The sequence below is a fragment of the Enhydra lutris genome, unplaced genomic scaffold, assembly GCF_002288905.1.
Source record: "Enhydra lutris kenyoni isolate GAN:26980312 unplaced genomic scaffold, ASM228890v2 scaffoldscaffold31, whole genome shotgun sequence".
NCBI classification, from domain to species: Eukaryota; Metazoa; Chordata; class Mammalia; order Carnivora; family Mustelidae; genus Enhydra; species Enhydra lutris.
In genome coordinates, this window is record NW_019154115.1 from 21168229 (window position 1) to 21180823 (window position 12595).

A 12595-nucleotide genomic window follows, 5' to 3' on the forward strand; every position below is an offset into this window, starting at 1 on the left:
CACAGTAGCAGGCCTCCCTGCGACCAGTGACGTTGTGGGTATGAGGCAACCGCCTGGGAACAGCGGTCCTGCTTTCCAGGTTGGGGTCTGCCACTGCCTTGCAGTGACCTTGGGCCCATCACTCACGCCCCCTGGTTTTGTTTCCTCTTCCATCCAATGGGACTATTGATGACCGGGTGATTTCTAACAGTCCTTCCCTCTCAAGGGTCCATGCAATGGTATTTGCCAGCACTCTAGCTCTGCCCGCCACACCCTCATGGTGGAGGGGGAGGAACTGCGTGAACACAGCTGGCCCATATGGGTGGTCCCAGCTTGGGGGAGGAGGTTGCTGGCACTTGGGGGTAAGGAAAGAGGGCTGACTCTGGAAACAAACCTCCATGGCTTATTACTGGTGCTGCTTGCTGCTCTTTTCCAGCTGCAGGACCTTGGGCCGATCCCTCTGAGCCACCGGTAGAACAAGGAGGATGGCATTTCACTAGGTGGCTGTGAGGATTCTGTAAAATGAACGAGATACTGCAGATAAAGCCTGGCACCAGGTACACAGCCAGTTCGATAGATCGGCTTTTCCTACCTCTCCCCCTTGCACTGAGCTTCCTCTTCTTCCTTGCCATTCATGAAATGGAAATAGTCCCAACAGACCAGGTTTCAGGCCGGCTCCATCGCTTCTTACCTTCCTGTCACTTGACCTCAGTTTCCCTCATCTGTAAAATGGGCACAGTAATCCCTTTCCTCTAGGACTGATGTGAATGCGTTGTATGATTGATAGCCTGTTCTCTTAATCCCATTAGCACTAACCTGTTCATCACCATCCATTATGTTTTATAGCACTTATGTCCAGATCTACGAGTCGACTAACCCCTAAAGCCTCCACAGGAGTCAGGGCCAGAAAATCCAGGGCTGGGTCTGCCAGTTTGTTGATTCCACCCCACTCCCATGTTCTTTTCCTGGCTCATCCTTGCCGCCCCAGGGCAGAGCACAGCACCTGGCCCTGGGAAGCCTTCTCTTCATCCTACACCCAGAAGATGGGGTCCATCATTCTCCCCCCAAGAAGCACCTTATTCTGTGGGAACCGTACAGAACTAGCCCTCGCTGTGGGGTTCAAGGCTGTAAGGCTGAGAATGAACGTATGTGCATTCATTACCATAGTACATTGGTATAACCCTTCTGGAAAACACAGAACCTTGCACCTAAGCCTCAGCAATGTCAACTTTTGTTCAAGGACCCTACTTTTAAGCATTTGTACCAAAAAAAATCCACAAAATGTCTAACAACAGAACACTCACTGTAGTGAGAAGTGGGAAATAACCCAAATGTTTCTCTAGCCACGTGGTTAGCATTCAGCAAGTCAGAACAGTGAACGGACTGCTACATCACCATTGAAGACACAGGCTTTTGAACGCTTCAGAGATAAGAGAAACAACCATCATCTTGGTAAGTCAAAAAGGAGTAGGTTTGTTTTATACGTTCCTGAGATCTTCGAGCACATGTCCTTTCTCCAGAGTCCAAACAAAACCGTCAAAGAGAATTCAAAATAAGGTCTCAAAGTTGGCCTAACAAAATTTTGGGTGATCATTTTGGTGTTTGAGTCATTTTTTGTATCTTTACATCTTTTTGGGGTTTTATGCTGATGACAAAACTCTCAACGAGGTCAGCACACCACCCAACCTTGTTTTGGGAGCCGAGGCATCCAAAACTCAGGCAGGAATCAGGTTACCTACCCTGGAAAGAAGCTATTTGATCAGATAACCTGAGCTAAGCTTCCCTCCCCCGCCCCATCAGCTAGCAGCTTATCTGGAATGCATCTTACAAAGACTGATGACCCGTTGGACTCAAAGAAGCCACCCCCAAAAAAATTGTATAAAAAGATTTATTGAAATTTATCAATGACAAACAGACATAAAACTCAAAAGTTTGGCTCTTCTGAGGGGGAGGAGAGAAACCGGTGCAGATGTTCTTTTATACAGATGAAACACGGGCTAGGAAATCACACGTCACTTCTAAAGCAATCCAGAAGAGGGACATGAAAGCAAACCTGTACATTCACCAGGAATTTGCAGTCATTTCAGATTTCCACTAGGTAAGAAAATACAATTTTGCGTTAGTTTTTCCGTGCTCGGGTGTATGAAAAAAAAACCCAGCCGACATGCAGCAGCGTCTCCTGTGCTCAGGTCTGTAAAAATGGTCTAAGCACAGAAGTACACGTGGAGGAATTCTCTTGTCATTTTCATAAAACAAAGCGTTCTAATATTTTACAGAACAAGATAGGACAGGTTTTTTTTTGTTGTTTTGTTTTTTAAATCTTTTAAAGAGGTTGACGTTTGAGGGTTTGCTTCTTCTCTTTTAATTAGAATTACCAACTCCATTTTACTCCTAACTCCTAAGCCTGCTGTTTTCAGCTCTCCGGCTCCTAACTCTGAAGAGTGACCTCAGAGTCTTCTTTGGAGAGCAAAGCCCACCACCATCTGTGAAGGAGGAAAGAAATGAGAGACGGGGAATGTCCCCCAACCAGTGCCAAAATACGCCTTTCGGTTGCTATTTACAAACCAGGGCGTTGGATGCCTCTAGAAGGCCCAAGAAATGCAGGAATCACGGGAACCCGAACAAGAGGTAAGATACCGGCTGGTGCTCAGCCCCTCCCGGGCTTTTGAGAAACCAAAAACGGAGGCCAGCCATGACCTTCCAACAGATTCCAGAGAGTCGGGAAATACCAGGAAGTGTGAGAGCCCTCCAAACCGTCCTCTTTGAGAGTAAGGAACAAATGCTCACTCGGTGTGTACTCAGCTATCGCATTTACAGGGACAAAACCAGACACAAAGAAAAAGTAGGGGAAAAAAATAAAGAGTGGCAGTAAAAATAGTATTTTATTCCACCCCCTCCCGCCCTCCCTCCCCCCCAACAACCCCCAGTACACTTTTCCCCTCTCGTTCCCACAGCAACGTTACAATCAGAAAAAAATAAGTTTCGGGGGGCGGGATTTCGGGGGGGTAATGGGTAAAAACAGTCAAATCACAATAGGAATTTTTCAAAATAGGTTATTCCACTTAGTCGTCGTCTTCTCCCTCATCTTCAGGTTCTCGTTTTCGCTTCTGACCCCTTTCTTCTTCTGGAAGAGGAAGGAAAAGGCATTTAGGTTAAAACATTGATCCTGCCTCTTACTCAACCCACCTGCTGGGAAGCCAGGGGACCACGCATCTGGGAAGCTTTGCTGCCCCTGGCAAATCTGAGACGGGGGATCTGCCAAGACAGGGAGGCCCCAGGAACCTCAGACAGGCGGGTTCTACCCTCGGTTCGGTCCCCGGGGCCTTTGCGGTCTACTTTGCCAAATGAGGGGGCCAGGCTGCTACCCGCCGAGAGTAAAAATGCTGCCATACCACCGACTTCTTCTTCGTCTTCCTCATCATCTACTTCCCCGTCGTTATAACCCTCTTCATCCTCCTAGGAGAGAAGATGGACGGCAGACATTAGGGGTGCCTCCTGCCCAGGGACATGCTGAGGAAGGCACTTCCCTAGACCGTGGGAGAAAAAAATGGAGGCTGTCCCTGCCTCTCAGAGCCCCACAAGAACCTGTCACCTCAGGACGGATCCAGAGCACAGGTCCCTTTGCCTCAAGGAGCCCATCAAGAATCTGACAAAGCCCGGAACCCCTTGTCCAGAAAATACCCGCACTACACACAGGAGCTGCAAACCCAGGCTCAGAATTTCTGACCCGAGTCCCTGTAACTCAGGCACGCCTTCCTGCGTGTGTGCTCTTTCCAGAGAAAAAGCTCCCCACGCCAACTCGGTCCTGCAAAGCCAGCCAGCTTTTCGTTTGGCTTCAGAACAGTTCTGGCTTAGAGGGAAGACCCCAGTTTTAGCAAATCCAGATTCCGTGGGCAAGCTCAACCTCGCCCTACCCAGCCCGTCTACCACTCTGCACACGTGGATCCCTTGGAGGGGATGGTAAAGGCCCCCTAAGGATAGCATTCCCAGCTCCTTCAGAGTTAGCAAGGTGTGCGAACTCATTCTCAACACAGGACCGCCGCCTTATGCTGTTCCTGCAGTCCCCTGCTAGTCGAATGTCTGCAGGCCAAACACCATTCCTAAAGCATCAGGCAACCCATTGTTTAAAAAGAACTTGGGGGAGTGCCTGGGTGGCTTAATGGGTTAAAGCCTCTGCCTTCAGCTCAGGTCATGATCCCAGGGTCCTGGGATCGAGCCCCGCATCGGGCTCTCTGCTCAGCAAGGAGCTCCCCCCACCTCTGCCTGCCTCTCTGCCTACTTGTGATCTCCGTCAAATAAATAAATAAAATAAAATCTTTTTTTTTTTTTAAGATTTTATTTATTTATATGAAAGACTAAGATCACAAGTAGACAGAGTGGCAGGCAGAGAAAGAGGGGGAAGCAGGCACCCCGAGCCACCAAGGCGCCCAGTAAAATAAAATCTTAAAAAAAAAAAAAAAAAAAGAACTTGGTGATAGACTTCTTTTTGTCAAGGGAATTACCCTTTTATAATGTCACCAAATAGTTCTTTAATCAGTCTGTTTGCTAAGACTTTTTTTTTTTTGGTCTGTGTATAAGCTCTCCTTCGCTGGAAACTGGGACTCTGCAGATGGTCAATGAGATTACCAAAAAACAAAACAAAACAAAAAAATACACCAAAAATTAAAAAAACAAAACCAAGAAAACCCCAACACCCCACCCCCCAAAGAAACCCCTGCACACTGTGTCTCCTGTGACAGGAAGTGCAAGATGAGAAATCCATTAGCCAACCAGACCTACTGCCCTGTCCTGGGGGGACCTGCTTCTCTAAGTCTTCATTTTTTAAAAAATGAGCAATATTCTTTAGAACTGAGCCTAGTGGCCCACACTTAGGGAGAAGGGAAACTCAGCAGCTGAACAAGACAGGAACCAGACTGATCACAGTGGCTTTGTTTCTGTTTGCCTTGACCGGACTCTCCTAAGCGTGGGGGTGGGCGGAGATCCAGCCCAAGCGGGTCTGTGTGTGGCAGGCAGGTGTCTGCACTCTTAATGGATAGAGACAGCAAATCATGGGGGGCGGGGGGTAGGGAGAGAGGCAGGTACCTTGTCTGCGCTGTTGTCACTTTAAGCCTCTCGAGGTCTAACCTTTGTAATTAGCAAGAGCTGACTTAGAATTCCAAACAAGTCATGAACATGATCTGCTAGAGGGATACTCCAAACATCTAAACACAAGACCTAGCACACAGAACCGAGAACCGTGAAGGGTGTAAAGGCCTAAAACAGTAGGTGGTCAAACACTGTTCTCGACTTATTAATTACAAATTATTATATCCTCTTAAGAATTCACTGAGTCGATCCCTATTAACAACCCAGATGCAAAACAATACCTATCTGACAGATGAGGAAAGAGTCTCAGAAAGGTTAAGGAACTTATCCAGGGACACACAGCCAGCAAGTGGCAGAGCTGGGCTCACCCTCCCCACACCCCCCAGACTGGACTGTATTAACTCTCACAGACATGCATAGGTCTTGTTAAGAAACTGGGGGCGAGCCAGGGTGTCAGCATAAAAGCATTATTTCCACATGCGCCAGGGACCCTGGTCACTGTCATTTGGCACCCAGCAGTGTCTTACCCTACTACTGGCTCAAGGTAGTCTTTGGTTTTCCCTAGCAGACTCTAAGCACAGAGTAAATACCTGAATTAACATACAACTGCGAAGAGGCAGTACATCAGGTGGACCCTGGGAGATGGTGCCCCTGCCTAGCCCCTTACCTCCTCTTCTCCGCTCACGTCCTCTTCTTCTCCTTCCTCCTCCTCCTCTTCATCCTCCTCATCCTCCACTACCTGAGCATCTTCATCATACTCTTCCTCTGTGCGGCAGAAACGGGGACAGGAGAACTGGGGGTGAGCTGGTCTCTCTCACAGCACAAACCCAGGCTCGTGGGCCCAGCACAGGCGGTACGATCTTTGGTGGGGCCCAGGACCCTCTCACACCCACCGGCGGCCACAGCAGGGACGCTCCAATAGGACTCAACATATCCGGAAGTAATCCAAAAGACAAGCCCTCCCCTCCCAGGTTTTACAAAAGCAGATCCCTTGTGGAGGCTGAGACCACAGAGCAATTGCTGGATCAAAGGACCAAGTCACAGGGCTTACAGAAGCCAAGACGCTGATTCACTTGGAAAGAGCATCTACCAAACTCCTGGCTTTAAAAGTGAAAATCTGAGTCCTTGAGGGGAGAAGTGACTTGTTCAAGGTCACTCATCAAGTTAGCCACCGAGGTGGGCCTAGAAACCTGGGCCCTTCCCGTTGGGTGAACACGTGTGTGAGTATCTTGCAAAACACTCCAACCTAACAAGGAAAAACAAAAAAAATCTCTTGTGTGATTTATGGGCCAAATGTCTCCTTTCTCATGGTTACTGTGGCCATGAAGCCCTGCAGGGAGGCCGCACTGTGTTAGCACATGGGAAGGGGACAGCGGGAGGTGGCCCTCTCTTTTCTTCCTTCCTTCCTCCCCATAGGCCCTGCTGGCTCACACTCACCCTCACCTTACTACCAGGGTGCTCAGCACGCCCCCTGCAAGCCTCCTCCACCTCCCAACCCCTCCTCACCCCCTTGCACTGGCACCCTGCAGGTCCTGTGTCCTGCAGCCACCAGGGGGCTCCACACCCTCTCCAGCTCCTGCCCTCCTCTCCATTAGGGAGACCTAGATGAATGGGACCCTCAAGCCACACCCCATCTTCCCCACTACTGGGGGGTGGGAATTGAGCCCAGGGGCATACTACAGAGACACCGTAGGATCTCATTCCAGGAGCCTCTGGAAAAAGAAGAAACACCTGACGGGAGGGTTCAGTTAGATGCTTCTCAAGTCGTTACCATGCCATCAGGGAGCCTCAGGATGCTTCTCTGCAGTTCTAGACCCCGTGAGCAAGATCAGGGACCGTGGTTAACAAAGCAGCCCCCCTTCCCTCCACAGCTGTGGAAAGGAGACCACCAGCCTGCCCCTGTCCATCCCCCCAGCACTCACCGTCCTCATCCTCCTCATCGTCATCCAGGCCCTCCACGTAGCCCTCAGCGTCCGAGTCGGGGGCCTCCTTGTCGTCCCGGTCGTAGCCATCGAGATACGTGAGCTGCGGGAGGAGCTTGAACACGTTTTCTCGGTAGTCGTTCAGGTTGGTTACCTCACAATTGAAAAGGTCTAAGCTCTTGAGGTTTTCTAACTTTTTCTGCAAGCAGAAAGATGAAGTTCGACAGTGAGTTGTGGGAGGACGGGAGGGGAGGGGGCAAACAACCCAGGGAAACAGCTGGAGAAAATGGCTTTGCTCTGCCCAGCCTAGTCACTGGTGGGTGGATCTCAGTTCCCGCCACTGGAAAAGGCCCCCCTGAGGCCTTTAAAGCCTCATCCAATGGCAACAAAGTCTGCAAGTACGGCTTTGGCCCCATCAGTGACTGGCTTCAAATTAAGCTTGGGCTCCCCCTGGGGCTGCAGCCAAGAGCTCTGCTGCTGTCCCCATGACTGGGGAGCCAAAGGAAAACGGAAAAGGTGGCACAAACTAACAAGGTCTATTAGTAATGACGGTGAGGATGATGGCCATCAACACGGCACACCAGGTAGCAGTGACTCCGTTTATCCTCACAGCCCTGATAAGGCAGAAGTGATTACTAGTCCCGCAGCTCTCAAGATCTCGGGAGCGAGAAGTCATTCTCAGCAGGTCAAGGGCAGGGAGGGAGTTTGGGCTGTGGCCTGGAGGGGGGTGTGGAGAGGGGGCGACCCCAGCATCCTCTCATCCAGCAGAGGGGAGCACAGCGCATCACCCTCACTGGTCACCAAGGAGAAGCTACAGAAACGCACGTGGTCTGTGCAGGGAGAATAGGGTGTGTTTGTGTGTGCGTCTGTGTGTGCCTAGGTCTGACCTTTAATGGTAACCGAATCACAATGATTTATATACACACACACTTGGTCTCCATATCTGTTTCCCCAAATACACATATACAGAACTTCAAAGATTTTCCTATGAAATCATTAAATCAGGGCTTCCAAGTAGATCAAAATAGTTTTGCTTTGCTCTAGGAGGTTGGCGGAAGACCTGAAAAGAAGGGCTATGGGAAGCGTATCTCTTAGTGGCCTCCATGCCACCGACGGGAGAAGTCTGAGCTTAACGAAGAAGGACCAGCTTCTGCCATGCTGGCTCATCAAGCCGCCCCTCGAGCATCCAGAGTGTGAGGGGTGCTCTGTGCACAAGCACCTACAAACCCAAACCGAGCGATGCCCCAACTTGTCCTAATGCGGCAAAGCTGGCAAAACAGCCTCACAACCTGGTCCTGATTCTGAGGTGTGTGGCTTGCGGGACGGTTCCTATGTGTATGTGTACAGCAAATGTGCTCATCTGATGCGATATTATTTCTCTGTTTCAAGAACGCTGTTAATCAATGACACAGCTGAAATCAGGGGAACACAATCCTTCAGACGCAGTAATGCAGACACTGTTGTTCTGACCCAGCCTTGCCCCATCCTGGTGAATAAACCCAAGAAGTGTGAGGCGGGTTCAGCTGTTTGAAGATGAGGCCCCAGTCACCATCACACCAAGAACTGGAGACCAAGGGTAAGTCACCCTCCTCTGTGCCCCTTAGGAGAGTAAGGCCGGCATTGAGGCTCTCATCCTATGCCATCCTGTGCCATCCAGGGCGCCGTCCCACCATTCGAAGGTACCAGCCTCAGGCCAACCATCGGAGGAGAAAACAAGTGGCCAACTCCAGGGGCAGCAGAATTCCTGATGGTTCCTCCCTCCCCAACGAGGGACGAGGAATCATGCTCTAAGAAATGACAGCTTGGGTTTCCAAAGCTGAGCAGAAGCTGTACGAAGGAAAGCCCCAAGGTGAGGGTCGGAACCCACCCCTGCCTCCCGACCGCCACTCGGGCTGTGTGACCTTGCTCAAGCCACTGAGTGTCTCTAGGCTTCTGTTTCTCTAGGGACCAAGCAGAAATGAGCTCCAACTCTACCTCGTGGCCCGTAACAAGAGTCGAAGATACATGGGGCGGTGGGGGGAACGACAGAAAAACAACACTCTACAAAGGTAAAAGTAGTAGTCCCTGATACCAATCCCTCCCCCCTCCCACCCTGTGGAGGGGAAGGACCCAAATGACTCACCAGTGGCTCTATTGTGCTGAGGTCTTTAATTTTGTTGCCACTTAAATTTAGATGCGTGAGGTTCGGACACTTTTCTGCCAATACTTCCAGGCCCCCTGAGATTCTGTTATCGCTTAGTTCAAGCTAAACAGGGCAGGGAGGGGAAAAGTGCAAAGAGCTGGTAAAATGAAGGGCCAAGGGCTCAGAGCGCTCGGCCCCCGGCATTCAGGTGAGGGGCAAGTCAGCGCACTTGCCCGGCTCCCCCTTGGTTCCGCTCCCCAAGCACAGAGTAACGACCCCCTCCTCCCTGCCCACACACACTCCTATTTACCTTCTTAAGTTTGTTTAACTTTGGTAAGTTTGCGACTGAGGTGAGGCCTACGTTGATTGTACTTAAGAACTCCAGTTCCTCAAATTCATCTGTGAGGCCTTCGATTTTGCCTTCGATCGACCGGCAGTTGTCCAGGACAAGCTCTTTCACCTGCAAAGGGAAGGCCAGAGTGAATGGAGGGGCGGACTCAGGGCTGGGGCCGGGGAGGGGGTCAGGCCTCCTCAGGAGGACGGGGAGACAGGTGCTTCAGTATATGACGGTGGCACCCGCTCACCTCTCCAGGAGCAGGCCACCGCCAACACCCACCCCGGGGTTCCCACCTCTACCTGAACCGAGGGCAGGGAGGGCTGTTGTAGGGACACACTCCCGAAAGGAGCTTGGGCCGGACCACAGTGACACACTCAATAATCCCTGGTGGTCTCGTTCCAACCCCACTGACACACTCCTTCCAAACTCCCGTTAAAAATCAGCCACCACAGTCTCCAGCTTCCCATCAGCACCGGCCACTCCCACGGCCCCATGGCCTCAGCCTGACCACCTCCCCAGGCCAGCTACCTTCCTTCCCATCCTCAGGTCCCACTCTCCTCCACCTCTGTGCACCTGTGACCCTCTGCATGCGAATGGGTCCCCAGACACATGTGGCCGCTTGTTCCCACCGGCTTGCCCACCAGAGCCCACCCACCAGGTCTGGTGCTTGTCACCATGGTCACCGGCTTGGCCTGGCCCAGGGTAGGGGCAGCAGACTCTATTCTGCAGACCAGCCACAGGACTTCCTGTAATGATGGACGCCTCCTGCTCTGCCCATGAAAGGAGCCACTGGCCATCTGCAACATGGCTGGGGAGAACGAGGGACTGAGTTTTCATTTTCCTTAATTTAAGTGTAAAAAGACACTACTTACAGTTACCATATTAGGTGGAGCCTCTCTAGGCCCTGCTCTGATTCACAGGGCCCCAAGAGTAGACGTGAAACCCCCCAAAGTGACAGGCTGAGGTCATCAAAAACGAAAGTCGGTCTTCAGGAAGCACCTCTGTGACCCTATGCCTTCTTTAAAACTCCCTGGAGACTATGTTGCCACCATAGTTATGTTTTCCTCGTTTCTATTCTTACCCAAATTTGGGTCCAAATCCTTTCTAATCATGTAGAAAGTCTGATAAAAAGCCATGTCTCGGGGTGCCTGGGTCGCTCAGTGGGTTAAGCATCTGCCTTCGGCTCAGGTCATGATCCCAGGGTCCTGGGATTGAGCCCCGCATCGGGCTCTCTGCTCAGCGGGGAGCCTGCTTCCTCCTCTCTCTCTGCCTCCCTCTCTGCCTACTTGTGATCTCTGCCTGTCAAATAAATAAATAAAAATCTTAAAAAAAAAAAAAAAAGCCATGCCTCACTGGGTTGCTAAAGGCAGATGTGGCTAAAGGTGATTCCAGGCTCCAGTACAGATGGGAGGGAGACAAGCTGAAAAGAGTGATCAAGTCTGGGGCCTGAACGACTTGGGGAGTCAGCAAGGGAGGCCAGGGTGTCCCGCCCTCCAGGCAGATGTCTGTGGTTACCCACTCCTGTCCTGCAGTCCAGCTGCTCCCTGGCCACCCAGGGCCGGCAGGCCCCGTAACGGTGACTCCTTTGCATCCAGTGCTCAACACCTGTCTGCTCGCTAGAGCCTTAGGGAAGCCTGCATCCAAGTGGCTGGTACGCTGCCGGCCTGGGACGTCCACCCACATGTTACTTGTCTCGGATGGGTCCCATGGCATCAGACAGTACAGTCTAGTTCTTCTCAATAGCAGTCCCATATGGTCCAAAGGGTCATGCCAGCCCCTCAGAGTCTTTCTTTCTCCTGGATAAGCAGACCAATTTGCTTAGACCTTCCTGCTGGGCCCAGGACGACCGGCTTGCCACAGTCCCCAGGGGGAAGCTTGGGGGAATAGAGTCTGCAGTGGGCCTGCCATGCTCCTTCTCAGCCCACCTCTGTCAGCAGGCAGACCAGGGGAACTCAGGGGCACATCTGGGCTGCAGAGCCCCACAGCTGCCCTGCTTTCTGCCTCCTTGGTGCAGAGAGGTGGTAGGCTCAGCCCAGGACAGCAGCACAGTTTGCCAGGAGGGGCCGAAGCCAGGCGCAGGGGCTCCTTCCCAGAGCTGACCCGTTCTGGGCCCAGGCACTGGCCGCCAAGGCCTGCCTTTCCCTTGGATTTGGGATGGGAGAAGTTAAGTCCTTTTCCACTCCCTCAGTCCCCAGGAGAGGCCAGATGTCCCAAGGTCACTGGCGAGAGTGCTGGGAATAAATCCTATGAGGTCTTCTACCCCAGGGCAGGAAATCAGTGTAGAGCCAGGAAGCCTGCCCTTAGGGGAGCAGGGCAAACAGAGGGAGAGCCACTGTGCTGGGGGAGGGAAGGCCACCACCTCTGCGGCACTGGAGCCACAGGGCCCACAGTCTTCAGAAGGCGCTGCGGATTCTTGAAGCTCCACCAGAGAAAGACAAATATGAGAAGGGATTCTAGCCCAGCCTCAAAGATTTCAGACGTGTGGTTTTTCCAGATGGGTCAAGGGCTTCTCCTCTTAACGGCCATAAGCCAAGGAAAAGAAGGTCTTAGAGATTGGGGGAGGTGGTGCTGGGAATCGGGGTAATTCTTCCCTGGAAGCTGGCGTCTCTTCCAGAGAGGCACAATGCTGCCTGGGAATTCTACAGACAGACCCAGAGTCCCAGTCCCAGCTTCCACCACCAGGACCAACGGCGGGGACATTTCTCTCGAGGACAATACGTAAGCTGCTACCACTAACATTTTTTGTTTTGTTTTTTTTTTAAAGATTTTATTTATTTATTTGACAGAGATCACAAATAGGCAGAGAGGCAGGCAGAGAGAGAGGAAGGGAAGCAGGCTCCCTGCCAAGCAGGGAGCCCGACGCGGGGCTCGATCCCAGGACCCTGGGATCACGACCTGAGCCGAAGGCAGAGGCTTTAACCCACTGAGCCACCCAGGTGCCCCACCACTAACGTTTTTATTCCTAGTAACAGATCTTTCCTGAGCCCTCAACAGGTACCCTCAATGTGCTTCGCCTGCACCAGCTCACCTAATCCTCACCACCGCTCTCTGGGGGGCATCTCCCATCTCACCCCAGAACCACTGGCCCTCAAGTCCCAGGAATGGTCAGCACCAAGCTGGTCAGTGCTGGCTCCTGATGGTTTCTCAGAC

The 12595-nt window shown here is 51.8% G+C and overlaps 1 protein-coding gene across 4 annotated transcripts in view; it reads right to left on the minus strand.

Annotated features, from left to right (window-relative positions):
* Positions 1 to 1849: 1849 nt before the first annotated feature.
* LOC111153344 (acidic nuclear phosphoprotein 32 family member A) overlaps positions 1850 to 12595 on the minus strand; it is a 37758-nt gene continuing 27012 nt past the window's right edge. The window contains exons 1-7 of one of the 4 annotated variants that reach the window (XM_022512326.1): positions 10318 to 10448; positions 9419 to 9568; positions 9109 to 9231; positions 6987 to 7185; positions 5732 to 5829; positions 3372 to 3435; positions 1850 to 3103 (exon numbers count right to left, since the gene is read on the minus strand). In XM_022512326.1, coding sequence (XP_022368034.1) covers positions 3042 to 3103; positions 3372 to 3435; positions 5732 to 5829; positions 6987 to 7185; positions 9109 to 9231; positions 9419 to 9568; positions 10318 to 10326 — 705 coding nt within the window. In that variant the 5' untranslated portion in view covers positions 10327 to 10448 and the 3' untranslated portion in view covers positions 1850 to 3041. Of the gene's footprint in view, positions 3104 to 3371; positions 3436 to 4691; positions 4710 to 5731; positions 5830 to 6986; positions 7186 to 9108; positions 9232 to 9418; positions 9569 to 10317; positions 10449 to 12595 lie in introns of those variants that run through there. The other 3 variants (XM_022512325.1, XM_022512324.1, XM_022512327.1) reach the window with 3 other exon arrangements.